We start from the raw sequence: 13,200 nt of genomic DNA, 5'->3' as shown, positions 1-13,200 counted from the left end.
GTCTTTGGTTGGACCTGGACACCTGCATATCTTAAAGAGTGAACTTGATCACTCATAATTAAATTAAATTAAATTAAATTAAGTTAAATTAGATTAACCTAGGTTGGGATGCATACTCTCAGAATGTAATTATACACCTTTTACAAAGTGCCAAGGATATTTTCATGAGGAAGTCAACTGAAGAGAATAGGAGGGTTGAGTGCAGTAAAGATACAGATTAGCCTGTGAATATTCTCATTTGTCCAGGTCATAGTTATCTCAAGGAAATGTAAACTGAACGCAACTGGACCAGTCTCAGCCTGGTCAGATGCAAACATGAACTGATGAAGCCTCTTGGATGAGAGGTGAAACGTCTTCCTAGACAAATAACCAAGTCCAGTTACGTTCAATTTAAATTTCCTTGAGATAAAGATACAGATGCGGTGAAGATTTTGTTCTTTGGCAGAACAAACAAGTTGGAATCTTAATTTTATGAGATAAAAACTATAGACTTGTGAATAGGCCTACAGTTCTAAACATCACATCTGACACACCTTCATTAAAATTTGAACTGTATCACAAATACGTACAGATGCACAGATGTGGCCGTGGTTTTATCTTTGGTCATGCCACTCAAGTAAGAAAGGCTTCACATGCCGGGTCCAGGTTCTGTTTTTCCGGCAAAGGATCCTCAGCATCAAGGTCTATTGTAGGAGTCATAGCTGTTTTAAGCCTCTGAGGAGTAGAGAAGGCAAAGTTTCAGAAAACCAACCTAACCAGAAAACTGTGGTACAGTATGTTCAAGGCAAGCACATGTTCCAACAGAGAGGTTAAGACAGAATAAAGTAAGTAAAACGAGCTCAGGTATTCCCAATGAACTGAGATTGCAAAAAATATATTCAAGAATATTATTTATTTATAGTGAAATTATTGAAATAATCTCTCTTTTACTTGATCTATCTCTGCCCATAACACTCTCCTCTCAAATATTTTGTGCACAGTAGCTGCATTGGTCTGTTGGTTGATCAGTTCACAACTTTGGTCAATACTGAAATATCTCAGTAGTTACTGGATGGATTGCCATGAAACATACTGTACATGGTCCCCAGAGGAAGATGCAAATTGACTTCAGTGGTCTCTGTCAGGTGGATTTCCATGAATTTAGACATATTATTAACACATGATAAACTAATGGATTACATAAGTTGCTCTTGTGTTAAACGTTGACATACAATCCAATGTTAACGTTGACATACTTAAAGGTGCAATATGTAAGAATGTGGCCAAAAACGGTTACTACAGTCAAATTCAAAACACAGCGATCTCATTTTTTCTCCCAGCCGTAGCGGCAGCTCAGTGGACCAGACCGGAGGCTGAAATGCCACTGACGCAGCCGTGACTAGGAGAGAGGGCTAGGTGGCGCAACATGTAAACACGTAAATTCAAAACATAAACATGATTTGCAGTCTGCAAAAAAGATTTTTAATGCGAATACTCTGGCTGTACTATTGTTGTTGGTGAGTTCATCATGTTATATGAACATTATTCCTGAGTCTCTGTGACATATTAAGAGGATTTTACGGCCAGTTGCTTTAGATTTCTTACATACTGTACCTTTAACTAAGATAGTGAACTTGGTAAACAAGTCATACCTGCTGAGTATGTTAGCGTTATCATTCTTCTTGCATTCTTCTGCAAACTGAATATTTAGTGCTGCACTCACCTGAAGAAACGAGCCTTTGTTGTTGTAGATCTCATGAATAGCACCAAGTGGGATCCACACTACAGACACCAGTGAAACTCCCCACCCCCCCCACTCAGCCCACAGTGGATAAGAGTACTTCCCATACTTAACAGGAGTGTACTGGATAAGGCTAGAGATCAAAATGCACTGTGAAGACAAAAGTTACAGCTTTCATTATAAATATCATTGTACTTGTGCAATACTATTTAATACTAATCCTGGGCAATAATTGAGGACCAGTGTATATTGTATTGGGACAGTTAAAAGCTTACCAGCACCAACATAGGACAGAGCAACAGCCAACATATACGAAAGTAGAAGTTTGGCATGTTTCCCAGCATCCTTTTGACCATTAAGGAGATTCGTGGAACACCTGATGGAAAAAGACAATGGCCATACATCATTCATACTGATTTCCTTATGTTTTACAAATCAAACATGTTTAGTGTTCAGTTTAATAATTAATCTGCAAAAAAAAGTCCTGGGGGAGAAAGGTCTACAGTGTTTACCCTGCAAACAGGATAGGTGGGTTTGAACTTTTGAACGTTTTGTCGATCTTACCAAAGATCCAGCAAACGGCCACAACTTCAAAGAAAGCCAAGAACACGAGGGAAACCACGGCAGTGTAGTGGTCCATCAGCTGAAATACGTAGATTCCTCCCTGTGCAGAAAGCAGAAGAGACAGATGAAGGAAAAGACTGAAATAACAACAGCTGCTGTTGTAACTGTTGCCACATGTAGTGGCCTTTTTTTGTCTCTTGTTGTAGGTGAAACCGGGGATGGTTGTAGCATCACCACCCTGATTGTGCATGTGAATTTGCATGGCTGTGTGAAAAATTACAATTATTATGATGTATTCTATTTTTTTTTTTTCATTAAATGTAAGCCGTAATCATTACAATTAAACGAAATAAAGACATGGAATATTTCAGTCTGTGTGCCATGGATCTATATCAGATATTAGTTTCACTTTTTTAATTGAACTATTGAAATAAATGAACTTTTCCATGATATTCTAATTTATTGAGATGCACCCGTACTTTGAGAAGTTTAAGGCATTGCTATTTGTAGAGGACAAATGAGGGGACCTTGTGTCATAATTTCAGAGCCCTACCATGAACCCTCTGCAAGTTATAGGAGCTGGGACAAAAAGTGTTCCAACCATGCCGGTCTCCCCTACCTTAGTAATGTGAGGAATCCCCAGGACAAAGCAGACGAGGCACACAGCCAGGGCGAGCAACTCCTCTCTTTTTAGGAAATGTAGAACTTTGGGACCAAACTCGTCTTTGATGAAGGTCACAGCGACTTCAACTGTTGCAAACTGCAGCAAAGACAAAACACATCCAGAGTCAATAAGAGGAACTGGTAATTTGGTGAAACGAGTAAGTTACACATTCTTCCATCTCTGTTTGTGATGCAATTATGCAAAGAACTGGCTAAAACATATACTGATTGTTTGCTACAAATACAAACGGTATATTTAGTAAAGAAAGTGAAAGAGAATGTGAAATAACCACAGTAATTCTAATGCAGACTTGCAGAACAGTCAGTTCTGTTTGATTCACATAAACCTCCTAAATAATCTGTTATATAATAAATTCACAGACAAAAAACAAACAATTACAGAGGAACACTGACTCTGAATGCGCAGAGAGTCCTCTGTCATTGTTTTGCCTACATTAGTCGAGTAATGGAAAAAGTCATTTTGGCCTGTTTCCCCATGTGTACACAGCTCCTGACTAAACTAAAGTTATGGGAAAACAAAAACTATCTGACCTCAGTTTCCAGTGCGCACACAAATGTGCAAAATCCCACATTTGTGGCAAAAAACTAAATAAAAAACAAATTCAAATTTCCAGCAGCAGCGCTTGGCTTCATCTTCACAGATGTCCTCCGCCTTCATCACACTCTCACGTGAGATGTGGAGATGTTTACCTGACTGTCCAGGCCCAGACACAGCAGCATAAAGAAGAACAGAGGGGCCCACAGCTGGTAGACGGGCATGGTGGAGAGGACTTCAGGGTACACGACAAACACTAAACCAGGACCTGAAAAGACGATACAGAGGAGCTGTTTGTTTTACACAGCGGGATGCAAATACATACACAGACTGTGTTGATTCCAATAGCTGAGCTACAGGTCTGGAGGATTTTACAGCTGGTCTGGATCTGTCCACCTACCAGTATCTCTAAAGCTCTACCCTAACCCTAACTGACTAATAAGTTGTATCTTATTTGTTGAATGTATAAATAACCCTTGGTGTAAAGACTGCAGGAGGATGGTGCACATAATACCTTTTCATTGTAAATAATTCAGGAATCTCTATGTTGTCTCTGCAACACAGTCAAATCAAACAGATTTCCAGCTGTCAGCAAGAAAGGATCAGAGAATTCAGTGTGATTCAAGACAAAGATACAGTGTAATGATCACTTCACGGGATTTAGATTGACCCAGAGGCCGAGCACATGCATCAGCAAAATTACAAAGCTCCTGTTGATTTAGGATTTAAACACTGAGTCGCTTCAGAAAAAAAATGTCTTTGTTCACTTCATTCAAAGAAGTGCCCCACTCCCCTCCCCTACTGACCCAGACATCTGCAAGCTTTGGTGAAGCAAGTTATACGTCACCGTAGTACAAACACAGTACAGAAATGTGTTCAAGTTACAGCTATTTGTGAATGCAATTCATGATTCATAAAGTTGGACATTCACAAGAGACAGACTTAACCCTGCATTTCCTATAATTTCTGTTAAAAATTATTTTTTCATACTTTGGAAAACTCCTCTTTATATAAGACATTATATAACTGCTTTTATAAGCTGAGTGGTGCTTCTCGTGACAAGTGAACTCCATGTGTAAAATCTGGAGTGTCGCCTTAAGAAATTGTAGGTTTTCCACTATTCTGTCCAGAAGTGAAGTGAAGTTGCCCAGTTTAGACATGCACATCTTTAAATTTCTTTTTTGTTGCACCATAAAAGGCAGGGGAAAAAGCTCCCATGAGGATCCAAAATAAAAACAACTAGACTCAACATTAGAGCTGAGTATCTATTTATAAGTCCATTCCACTTCTGGCAGATACAGTGTACAATATCAGACATGAGGTCCATGAATCTGTTTCATTATTTACATGCTTACAATCAAACAAAGCTATGTTATTGTCATGCTGTGGTTCGGGCTTGATGCTCACCATCTGTGGCAATGTTTTCCACTGGGAGGTGATGTATATGAGCCATGTAGCCAATGGCTGAGAAGATCACAAAGCCTGCCAGGATACTTGTGAAGCAGTTGGTAAATGTCACAATCAACGTATCCCTGGGAAAGAAAGAGTTTAAAATGAACCATCACAGTCCTGTTCCATTGTCTGATAAACTCAGGAAGCAAAGTTATTGATTCTTGATATGAAACAGCCATTTCATCACCAGGATTCCTGTTTTAATTGTTTTCTGTGTCTAACGGAGAAGCTGAGGCCTACATTGGTGCACACTGGATGCTATGTTTAAACACCCTCTGCTCCCTTTCACCTCTCCTCTTGATCTAAACAAAAACAGCCTGATATTTAATTTTGTGTCATACCTGCTCTATTTGCATGGTGGTGTCGTTCAGAGGTGTATTGCCATCAGTCTGTTGTATTTGAAGTGTGTGATGGTTAAAAAAGAGAAGCCCGTAGTGTTTGTCTTGCTGTATAAATAAATACAAGCAACCAGTTTTAAGACACACAAACCTCCGGTCTTTACCTGAGAATGTTGTTGCTGTAGTTGTTGTAACTCGCCATTGAAATCATGGAGCCAAATGCTATTCCAAGGGAGTTAAACACCTGGGCCGCCGCATTAACCCAAACCTGTGATGGGAACAAAGGAGAGCATGAAGATTCATTTTAGCAGTTTCACTGAAAGTGGTTTGAAAGACAAGATTTTCTTTATCAACCTTTTTTTTAACCCTGTGCTGTGGGATCCTACATGAACAAAATATTTTCCTCCCAAGTCAACCAAGTCTTCTTTCATTCACATTACAGATTCCAGTTCTGGATCTCACGTAATATCAAAGGGAAACTTTCACTAATTTGACTCTACAACCTTCAGTCAAATCTCCAAAGTTTACATGGAATAATTTGACTGTTTGTTGTCACGTTCTGACCCTCCTGCCTGGATCCACGTTTTTTTCTCTTGCTGTTCTTGCTGAGTTTGACTGATACTTGCATTTATTTACCTCCTGTTTCAGTTACAGTCAACTCAAATATGGAATTGATATAGTTTATCAATCACTTGTGTATGTGATAAGGATTATTTTTTTCTGAAAATGTGATGGTTTGTTTCTACTTTGTGGCACAGATGTGTAACCGAGGTCTTAAGGATTAGCCTACATTTGTCTGTTACTCATTCGTTAACCTCACCTTCACTTCAAACAGTCTTTTCCAGACAGGTGTCACAAAGAAGAGGATCCCTTGTTTAGCTCCAGGGAGCTGCACATTATTGATGAGCAGGGCAAACAGGATGAAGTACGGAAATATAGCAGTGAAATACACAACCTGTGTGACACAGAGAAAAACGAGAAGTGATCATGTGCTATGGCACTACTTCCTCAGAACTACAAAAATAACATTTACTGTTGACCATGGCACAACAAAAAGGTGTATTGTAACACTTTTCAGGATTACAACCCTATTATTTTTTAGATCTCAATCAAAGAAAACAATGACCTACAGACATAACATTGCACACTATATTCCTGAAACCTCTAAAGCTCCTTGTCTTTATCTCATGGAGACAAAATATTAAAGGAGAAGAAAGAAATCAGAGCCTAGGACCATCTCACAAAAAAAATATAATCTCAATTACCCAAACAAATTTTGTAGAAAAGCAGCATAATACTGACCTTGCCAGTGGATTTGACTCCTTTAAATATGCATAAATACACAACGACCCAAGCAATGAGGAGATAACCAAAGAGTTCCCAGCGAAGGCCACCAGCAACTTCAATGCCACTGGTTTTCTCCAGGAGCCTGTGACTAAAGAAATGGAAAAATAAGAGTGAAATACAAATATCAATGATTCCCATTACTGTTTCACACACACACAAAAAACACTTTTAGAGACATTTCTCTTTAGAGTTAAACATCCATGACTAAATGATTTCATTTTGATGATGAAAAACAAGCCTAATTGGATATTGTATTGGGTGTTAACAGTCAAAAACAAAGCGGATCTACTTTGACTCTGTAGGTGATGTTAGATCAGAAGTGACTGAGGAATACCTCATAAAATAAGCATGTCATTTTCCAAGACCTGAGATATAGAGATAAGAAAACAGCTAGAGGGGTGATATACATGCTGTAAATCCATCAATACAGTACAATTAAAAACACAGTGAAGTCCTCTCACTCAAAGAACTGTTGGCCGGCAGACTGCAGGTGGGTGGCATTGCCAGGGAAACCGCTGGAGCAGTTTTCGACGACATTCCAAGTGCTGTTGCAGGATTTCCAGGGAAGTGTCGCTCCGAAAGAGTTGAAGAGGTAGAAAAGTGCCCAGCTCATGAGCACATTGTAGTAGGTGGAGAACACAAAGGAGATAACAACTGTTGCAAAACCGACACCTGCAGAGTGACACGCAGTGAAGGAAGAAAAGACACATTTTAGATACAGCTCTGCAGAAGTCATGCTATTTCTGGGGAGGAAATTGTAAAGCTGGCTTATTAAAACTGTTAAGAAATCACTCTCAAACTCCATATTTTTGCAATGATGTCTCAATTCTTTGGGCAAAAGGTTCAAATTATTGGAATAATCTAGGCTTTTGGCAAAGAAAGACAACACAGAAGAGCCTGTGGTCAGTGGTGGCCAAGATGAAGACAAGCAAACCCGGCCAGTGGCCACAGATAAAAGGAATTCCTTGATCCATGGATTAGAAATTCCTCTGTGTCACTTGGCCGGTGAATACAAGAGGCTCTTGACCAATGTGGGCAAAGGTGAGATCTCAGATCTCCAACAGATGTAAATTATTCAGTCTTTTTAACACCTGTTGCTCTTAGCTTAGTGTAAAGTTTCAGGAGGTTTGGGTGTGTCTGTCTCCGTTTGCCATATGTGTATTTCTGCTTTGTTATCTCCTCTGGGAAGTCAGAACAATGACTCAGCTAAAAAGCCAAGCAGGTAGACTAGCACATCAGTTAGGACAGGTTTAAACGCTTTTAAATACATTATGACGCACCTGAGACACAATAAAAGAAGTGTGTGTGTGTGTGTGTGTGTGTGTGTGTGTGTGTGTGTGTGTGTGTGTGTGTGTGTGTGTGTGTGTGTGTGTGTGTGTGTGTGTGTGTGTGAGTTTTATGACATTGAGCAACATTTTCAGAAATGCATTCATCTACTGTCTTGCACATTGATTAGAAGATTAATAGCCCTATAACTGCCTCCCTAAAAGTCACAAATGAACATAGTCTTGTTTATTTAATCAGCATAAAACCTCTTGCTGTAACCCCCTCAATGATTTACTTCCCTGTTTACTTGGACTTAAGCTAGCTGTTTTCGCCTGTTTTCCGATCCTGTGCTAAAGCAAAGTAAATGCACGTAGCAGACAATGCTAACAAAATTTTCATCTCGTTTTCAGCAGGAGAGCAAATGAGCATCTTTCCAAAAGGTTTCTGTTCCTGTGCCTGACCTGTCGTGTTTTCTTTGCCCTCTTTGTTATCTCGGATGTGTGGGAATAAATGAGGTCTGTTTTCTAGTCAGGGAACAAAACACTAGCTGTTTTCAGAGGTATATAAAAACTTTGCTTCCTGAAAACACTTTTCTCTACTTGTTGTGGACAGACTGGAATGCCATGCTCCACTGGATCCAATCTCACTATATGGTAAAGTGGAGGCAGAGGCGGATGAAAAACAACTCTGTGTCAACATAATGGCAGAGCCAAGGGAAGCCACTGCTGAGCTCCTGGATCAGCTAGAACTACTGTCTATATAAGTTGGGCACTCCGTCCTTTGTTATTGCCTATTTGCCTCTTTCAGTCTATGTGTCTAGCTTACATGGTCGAGTGCTCCACTGGTACACCAGACACACTCCACGTGGTGCAGTGATGCCTCATTTCCAACTGCCAAAACATATCAGTCTGCTGCACTCAATAACAAGGCACAGGGGACGAAAGATGGAGGGAATCACCTCTGTTTCCAGTTCTTTGTTTGTTACCCTTTCATGCTTCACCTGTCAAGTGGATGTCCTCATTGAGACAAACTGAACAATCAACATGGTCCTGAGTTTCAGAAAGTGTAACCAGTGAAAATGTAAATGATGCTTTCATATGCTACAATCAAGCTTATTGCAGTGAATCACAAACGAGCATGATTAGTGGGCATCTGAACCACTGATCACAGGTACATCACAGTAAACTGCACTTGGGTTGCACAGGGAAATCATTCAAAAAGAACATATAGAAAAACTACCTGCTTTTGGCCCTTGTTTATCACAGAGCATTAACCAGGAAGAAATGAGCGATAAATCAAGTGACGGACCCATACGTTTTGACCGGGTAGATAATCTCTGTCTTTAAGGAGATAAGAAAACTATGGAGAAAAATCTTCAGTTAGAACAAGACAGGAAAATTTCAAGTCACACCCATTATTATTGATTGTTGATGGCTGGGCTCTTGTTCAATGAGCTGCCAAGTGACTGTCGGTGCTCTCTGACACATCCTTGTTTATTCACATGCTTGATCTAGCTTATACTCTGTTTTATTTTTTATGAGAGCTTGAACATTCTCTACAGTTAATGATAAAGTACAGATGAGTTTGTTTGACTCGTGTCCAATCATGTAGACTGTAAGAGCACACCTTCAGTCACCCACATTTAAAGGGACAACGAGGAGTTTCTAATCGGTTATAAAAAAGTCTCACGTTAATGTGGATGAATCTCCGCTACCCACACTTGTTAATGGGCCCATTTTCGATAAATATATCATTCTGTCTCTATTGTTATTTTGTTACTATTAGTGGTGGCGGAGATGCTGGTCGAGCCGACCAGCGTTTCTTTACTTTCAGTTTCGCAACGAGTCATGAGAATAACGTAGCTGAATCGCCGTTTATGGTCGGAACTACGGTGGTATGTGAACCTCTTTGAACCTCTGACTTTAATTATTGATGAATGAAAACATGAGTCCGTCTTGCGCCGGTCAAAAGAATTTTTACGGTGCGCGCGGAGGCTCATAAATGTAGTGTGAAAACGCTTCGCTTTTCCAAAACTCCTCGTTGTCCCTTTAATTTTACTATCATTCAAGTGTGCAAAATTTAAAAATATTGGTTCATGTTCAAACCAATTCATTTTCTTTCTTGTCAATTAATAACACATTCAGAGCCAGAGAATGTACAATTGTACTATTATATAGATAAGGAAATCAAAAAAAGACATTGATCATGGTAATTGTGAAAGTTGCTTGACAAGTTCTCATCCATCAACATGTAAAAACAATTCATTAATCAAACAGAAAATAGGCAATTTTACTAAGCCTTACTCAGGAAGGGCATGCTTTTACCAGAGTTAAATAATGATCAGTTTCAATATTCATTTGAACCTGGACATCAAACACATATGATAGAGGATCATGGGATAGACGTACAGGATTTTTTGTTTTCATTTCATTAAAGCAGTAGGTCCTGACAAATAGTTTTGTTTTGTTTTTTAAAACTCACAATGTGAGAAAAACCTTCAAAGTATGGGGGGGATGATGTAAAAAGTTTAGCTTGTTCCTTGGACCCCAACCTCAATTCCCTTCAAGTTGTTGTGTACCTGTAAATCCTGCTTCTCAGGTTGTTTTTTAGTTAACATGTTCTCCAGGCCGCATTCCCTTCATGACTCGAAAACAGGGGGATCTACTTTCTTTACATCAGCACATACACCACATTGCCTGATTAACCAAACATTCGTGGGGGCAGCAAATGTTTTCTTACAACTAACATGAACCAACTATTAGAAGATATTTATTGATTAGCTACTACATTTGATCAACCAGTCATTAGGCTACTGCCTGTCAAATTTAATTTGTAGGTACACAATCACAGACTGTCTTATTTTTCTCTAACTTTTTATTATATGGAAAGGGATGTATCCGCCTCATATGAAGTCAAACATTCAGAATTTGATAGGACCATACTGTTTAGACCATTTATCATCCTAATCCGATAGCTAGCCCTCTCTAATGAGCTAGCTCAACTAGGATTTCTGGTACTGATGGTTAATAATTAATTTGAGGTAGTAATTTTTTCAACATTGGATGGTACCAAATATGTATAAAATCATTATTAGATTTTCAATTAGTACAGTTCCTCATCTCAAAAATTGAGTCAATGAAAAAAAAGATAAATTCTCATTCCCAGAGAACCTATTGAACTTTACTGAAAAACCAGATAATTTTATACACATACTTGGTAAGTGTAAATGTCTTCTCATCCAACAGAAAAAATGTGTGTTAATGTTAAAACACACCCTCAGATAGCCTCTTCCCTGGTAGAGTTACTCACCTTTTAACAACGGACAAATTTTGGCAAGAGCATGCACTGGCCCTAAACGAGTGTACTGCCCGATAGCAAACTCCATGAAAAGCAGAGGAATGCCACACAGGAACACCATGATGAGATAAGGGACCAGGAAGGCACCTAAATAAGACAGATAAGAATGGAAAATTTAGACTTTTAAGAATGTATGCAATGCTGCTGTCATTGCCCAAGACACACCTGCCTCCAAATGTTCACTGATGACTTCGAAATTGGTTAAAAATTGTCAAATAATGCTTTGTAAATCACTAATAACTGATGGCATCTCTTGATAGAAACTAATTTGGAGAATACCAGGATTTGTGCACACATCATAGACTTTTGTAATCCTTTTAATTCACACCAGATCTATCTTCTATCTATTTTCAGTAAGACCCGATGTGTGGCCACTGATTCAATTTTCAGATTCAATTGCCTGTCTTTTATTTAGAAAGTACAAACCAACAACTGACAACTGTAGGACAGTTTTTTGTGTTTTTTTTTTTTTGCTGAGTCATTGTTACAGAGTAAAATCGTGACACTGGTAATTACACTGGTAATATTGTCAGGTTTCATAAAAGGTGTGTATGATAAGTTAGGCTATTAACCCGAGGTTAAACACTGTTGCAGGTTGTAGCCTACCACTCTAGCAGGTTTCAGTCACACCCAAAATAACGTAACCTTTCTATACATGTCTTGACTAAACTGCATCCCCCCCCCCACAATTTCTTCTTCAATGGCTCTATCCAGCTGATGCAGACTGATGGGTGAACACATCTTAAAAACAAACAAAACAGCACCCTTGAACTCTGCAGACAGCCTCACCTCCGCCGCTGTTGTAGCAGAGGTAGGGAAACCTCCAGACGTTGCCGAGTCCCACCGCGTAGCCCACCGAGGCCAGGATGAACTCCAGCCGGCCGCTCCATGTGGGTCTGCGAGCCCCCGCATCCGCGCTCCTCTCGGCGATGGCTTTGAGATCCAAGGATTTCAGAGTAAAACCTGCCTGATCATCACATGGTATCTTTGATTTATCGGCACCACCAGCCTCCATGGTGCCTCCTAATTAGTGATGAGAGTCCACAGTTTTGATAACCCGGTCAAAACAGCGGCTGCTCCGTTACACTGTAGCCGCTATCACACATCCGAGAAATGATCAAATCCTGGTCCAATTGAGAGCAAATCTGCATCGACTCTGCTGGATCGATCCTGAAGAGAAAATTATCACCCCTCGGTCCCTATTTGTAATCTCAATAAGCAGACATCAGACTTCCTGCACATCTGTTTTCTTAACGCGATTGGAAGCCGATGTTAGGAGACGGCGAGGAAAAGGCTAAGACACAAAGCAACGGGCACATGCAAAGCCCATCGCGACTGTTACCCAGTCAGCCGACTCAGTCTGAGTATGATGTGATATAACTGCAGATGACCTTTTCTTTTCCATCTTCACTGGTTAGGCTACGGGGCTGTGCAAGAAACGCCCTTCTCCAAAGTAAAAGCCCATCCAAGCAGCAGTCACTCGATGCTCACGACACGAGGAAGGCTGACAAGCGAGCGTGTCACAACAAGAAGGAACTTACAAAACTGTGTTTTTGCTTGATGGGCAATATGTCGAAGTTGTATTTTATTACACAACTGGCCTGAGAGGAAAGGGTATAAGGAAGGACCCAACTCCAGGTGTCTGCACAAGATGTAGCTGCACAATGGGAAATACGTTGACAGTTAAACGTGGATATCAGCCTGTGTGCAAACAGCTCTATGAATGTAGGCATCTGCTATTTCATTACGCGTCAAAGAAAGACGCAACTGAGCTTTTGCCTCGTGTCTCCGTTATCTTAGAAGGTCAAACCTTTTGTATAATTGTAAAGAAAATAACCACACCAACATACAATAATTTAATAGTGCTTTTATTTTGAAGACAAAACGGAAGCTTGTGTGGTCTGTATTGGTTTACAACCCGGAACCTGTGCAGTGAT

At 39.9% G+C, this 13,200-nt stretch overlaps 1 protein-coding gene across 2 annotated transcripts; it reads right to left on the bottom strand.

Moving 5' to 3' along the window:
• Positions 1 to 413: 413 nt before the first annotated feature.
• On the bottom strand, positions 414 to 12,645 carry LOC146981511 (sodium- and chloride-dependent GABA transporter ine). Of its 2 annotated transcripts, none has more exons than XM_085786832.1 (13): positions 12,053 to 12,645; positions 11,216 to 11,350; positions 7,102 to 7,312; positions 6,596 to 6,728; positions 6,114 to 6,248; positions 5,458 to 5,561; positions 4,911 to 5,035; positions 3,659 to 3,771; positions 2,904 to 3,044; positions 2,285 to 2,384; positions 1,996 to 2,096; positions 1,703 to 1,870; positions 414 to 714 (listed from the first exon to the last, which is right to left on the bottom strand). In XM_085786832.1, exons 1-13 carry the CDS (start codon positions 12,276 to 12,278, stop codon positions 613 to 615), a joined length of 1,794 nt encoding a protein of 597 aa, XP_085642958.1. In that variant the 5' UTR covers positions 12,279 to 12,645; the 3' UTR covers positions 414 to 612. The 2 variants fall into 2 exon arrangements, with proteins under 2 accessions (XP_085642958.1, XP_085642959.1); XM_085786833.1 differs by lacking the exon at positions 12,053 to 12,645 and adding an exon at positions 9,146 to 9,265.
• Between the last annotated feature and the right edge of the window lie 555 nt (positions 12,646 to 13,200).

The sequence above is a fragment of the Trachurus japonicus genome, chromosome 9 (assembly GCF_045865225.1).
Source record: "Trachurus japonicus isolate A0001 chromosome 9, Traja_1.0".
NCBI classification, from domain to species: domain Eukaryota; kingdom Metazoa; phylum Chordata; class Actinopteri; order Carangiformes; family Carangidae; genus Trachurus; species Trachurus japonicus.
The sequence above is the reverse complement of the archived record's forward strand: the minus strand, read 5'-3'. Positions and strand labels throughout refer to the sequence as shown.

Excerpts from the sequence above, each read along its gene's own strand:
- LOC146981511 (XM_085786832.1), bottom strand. The coding sequence starts at position 12,278 with ATGGAGGCTGGTGGTGCCGATAAATCAAAGATACCATGTGATGATCAG. Across the intron at positions 11,351-12,052 it reads CTGCTACAACAGCGGCGGAG|GTGCCTTCCTGGTCCCTTAT; the intron begins GTGAGGCTGTCT and ends TGTCTTATTTAG. Across the intron at positions 3,772-4,910 it reads GGAAAACATTGCCACAGATG|GTCCTGGTTTAGTGTTTGTC; the intron begins GTGAGCATCAAG and ends TCGTCTTTTCAG.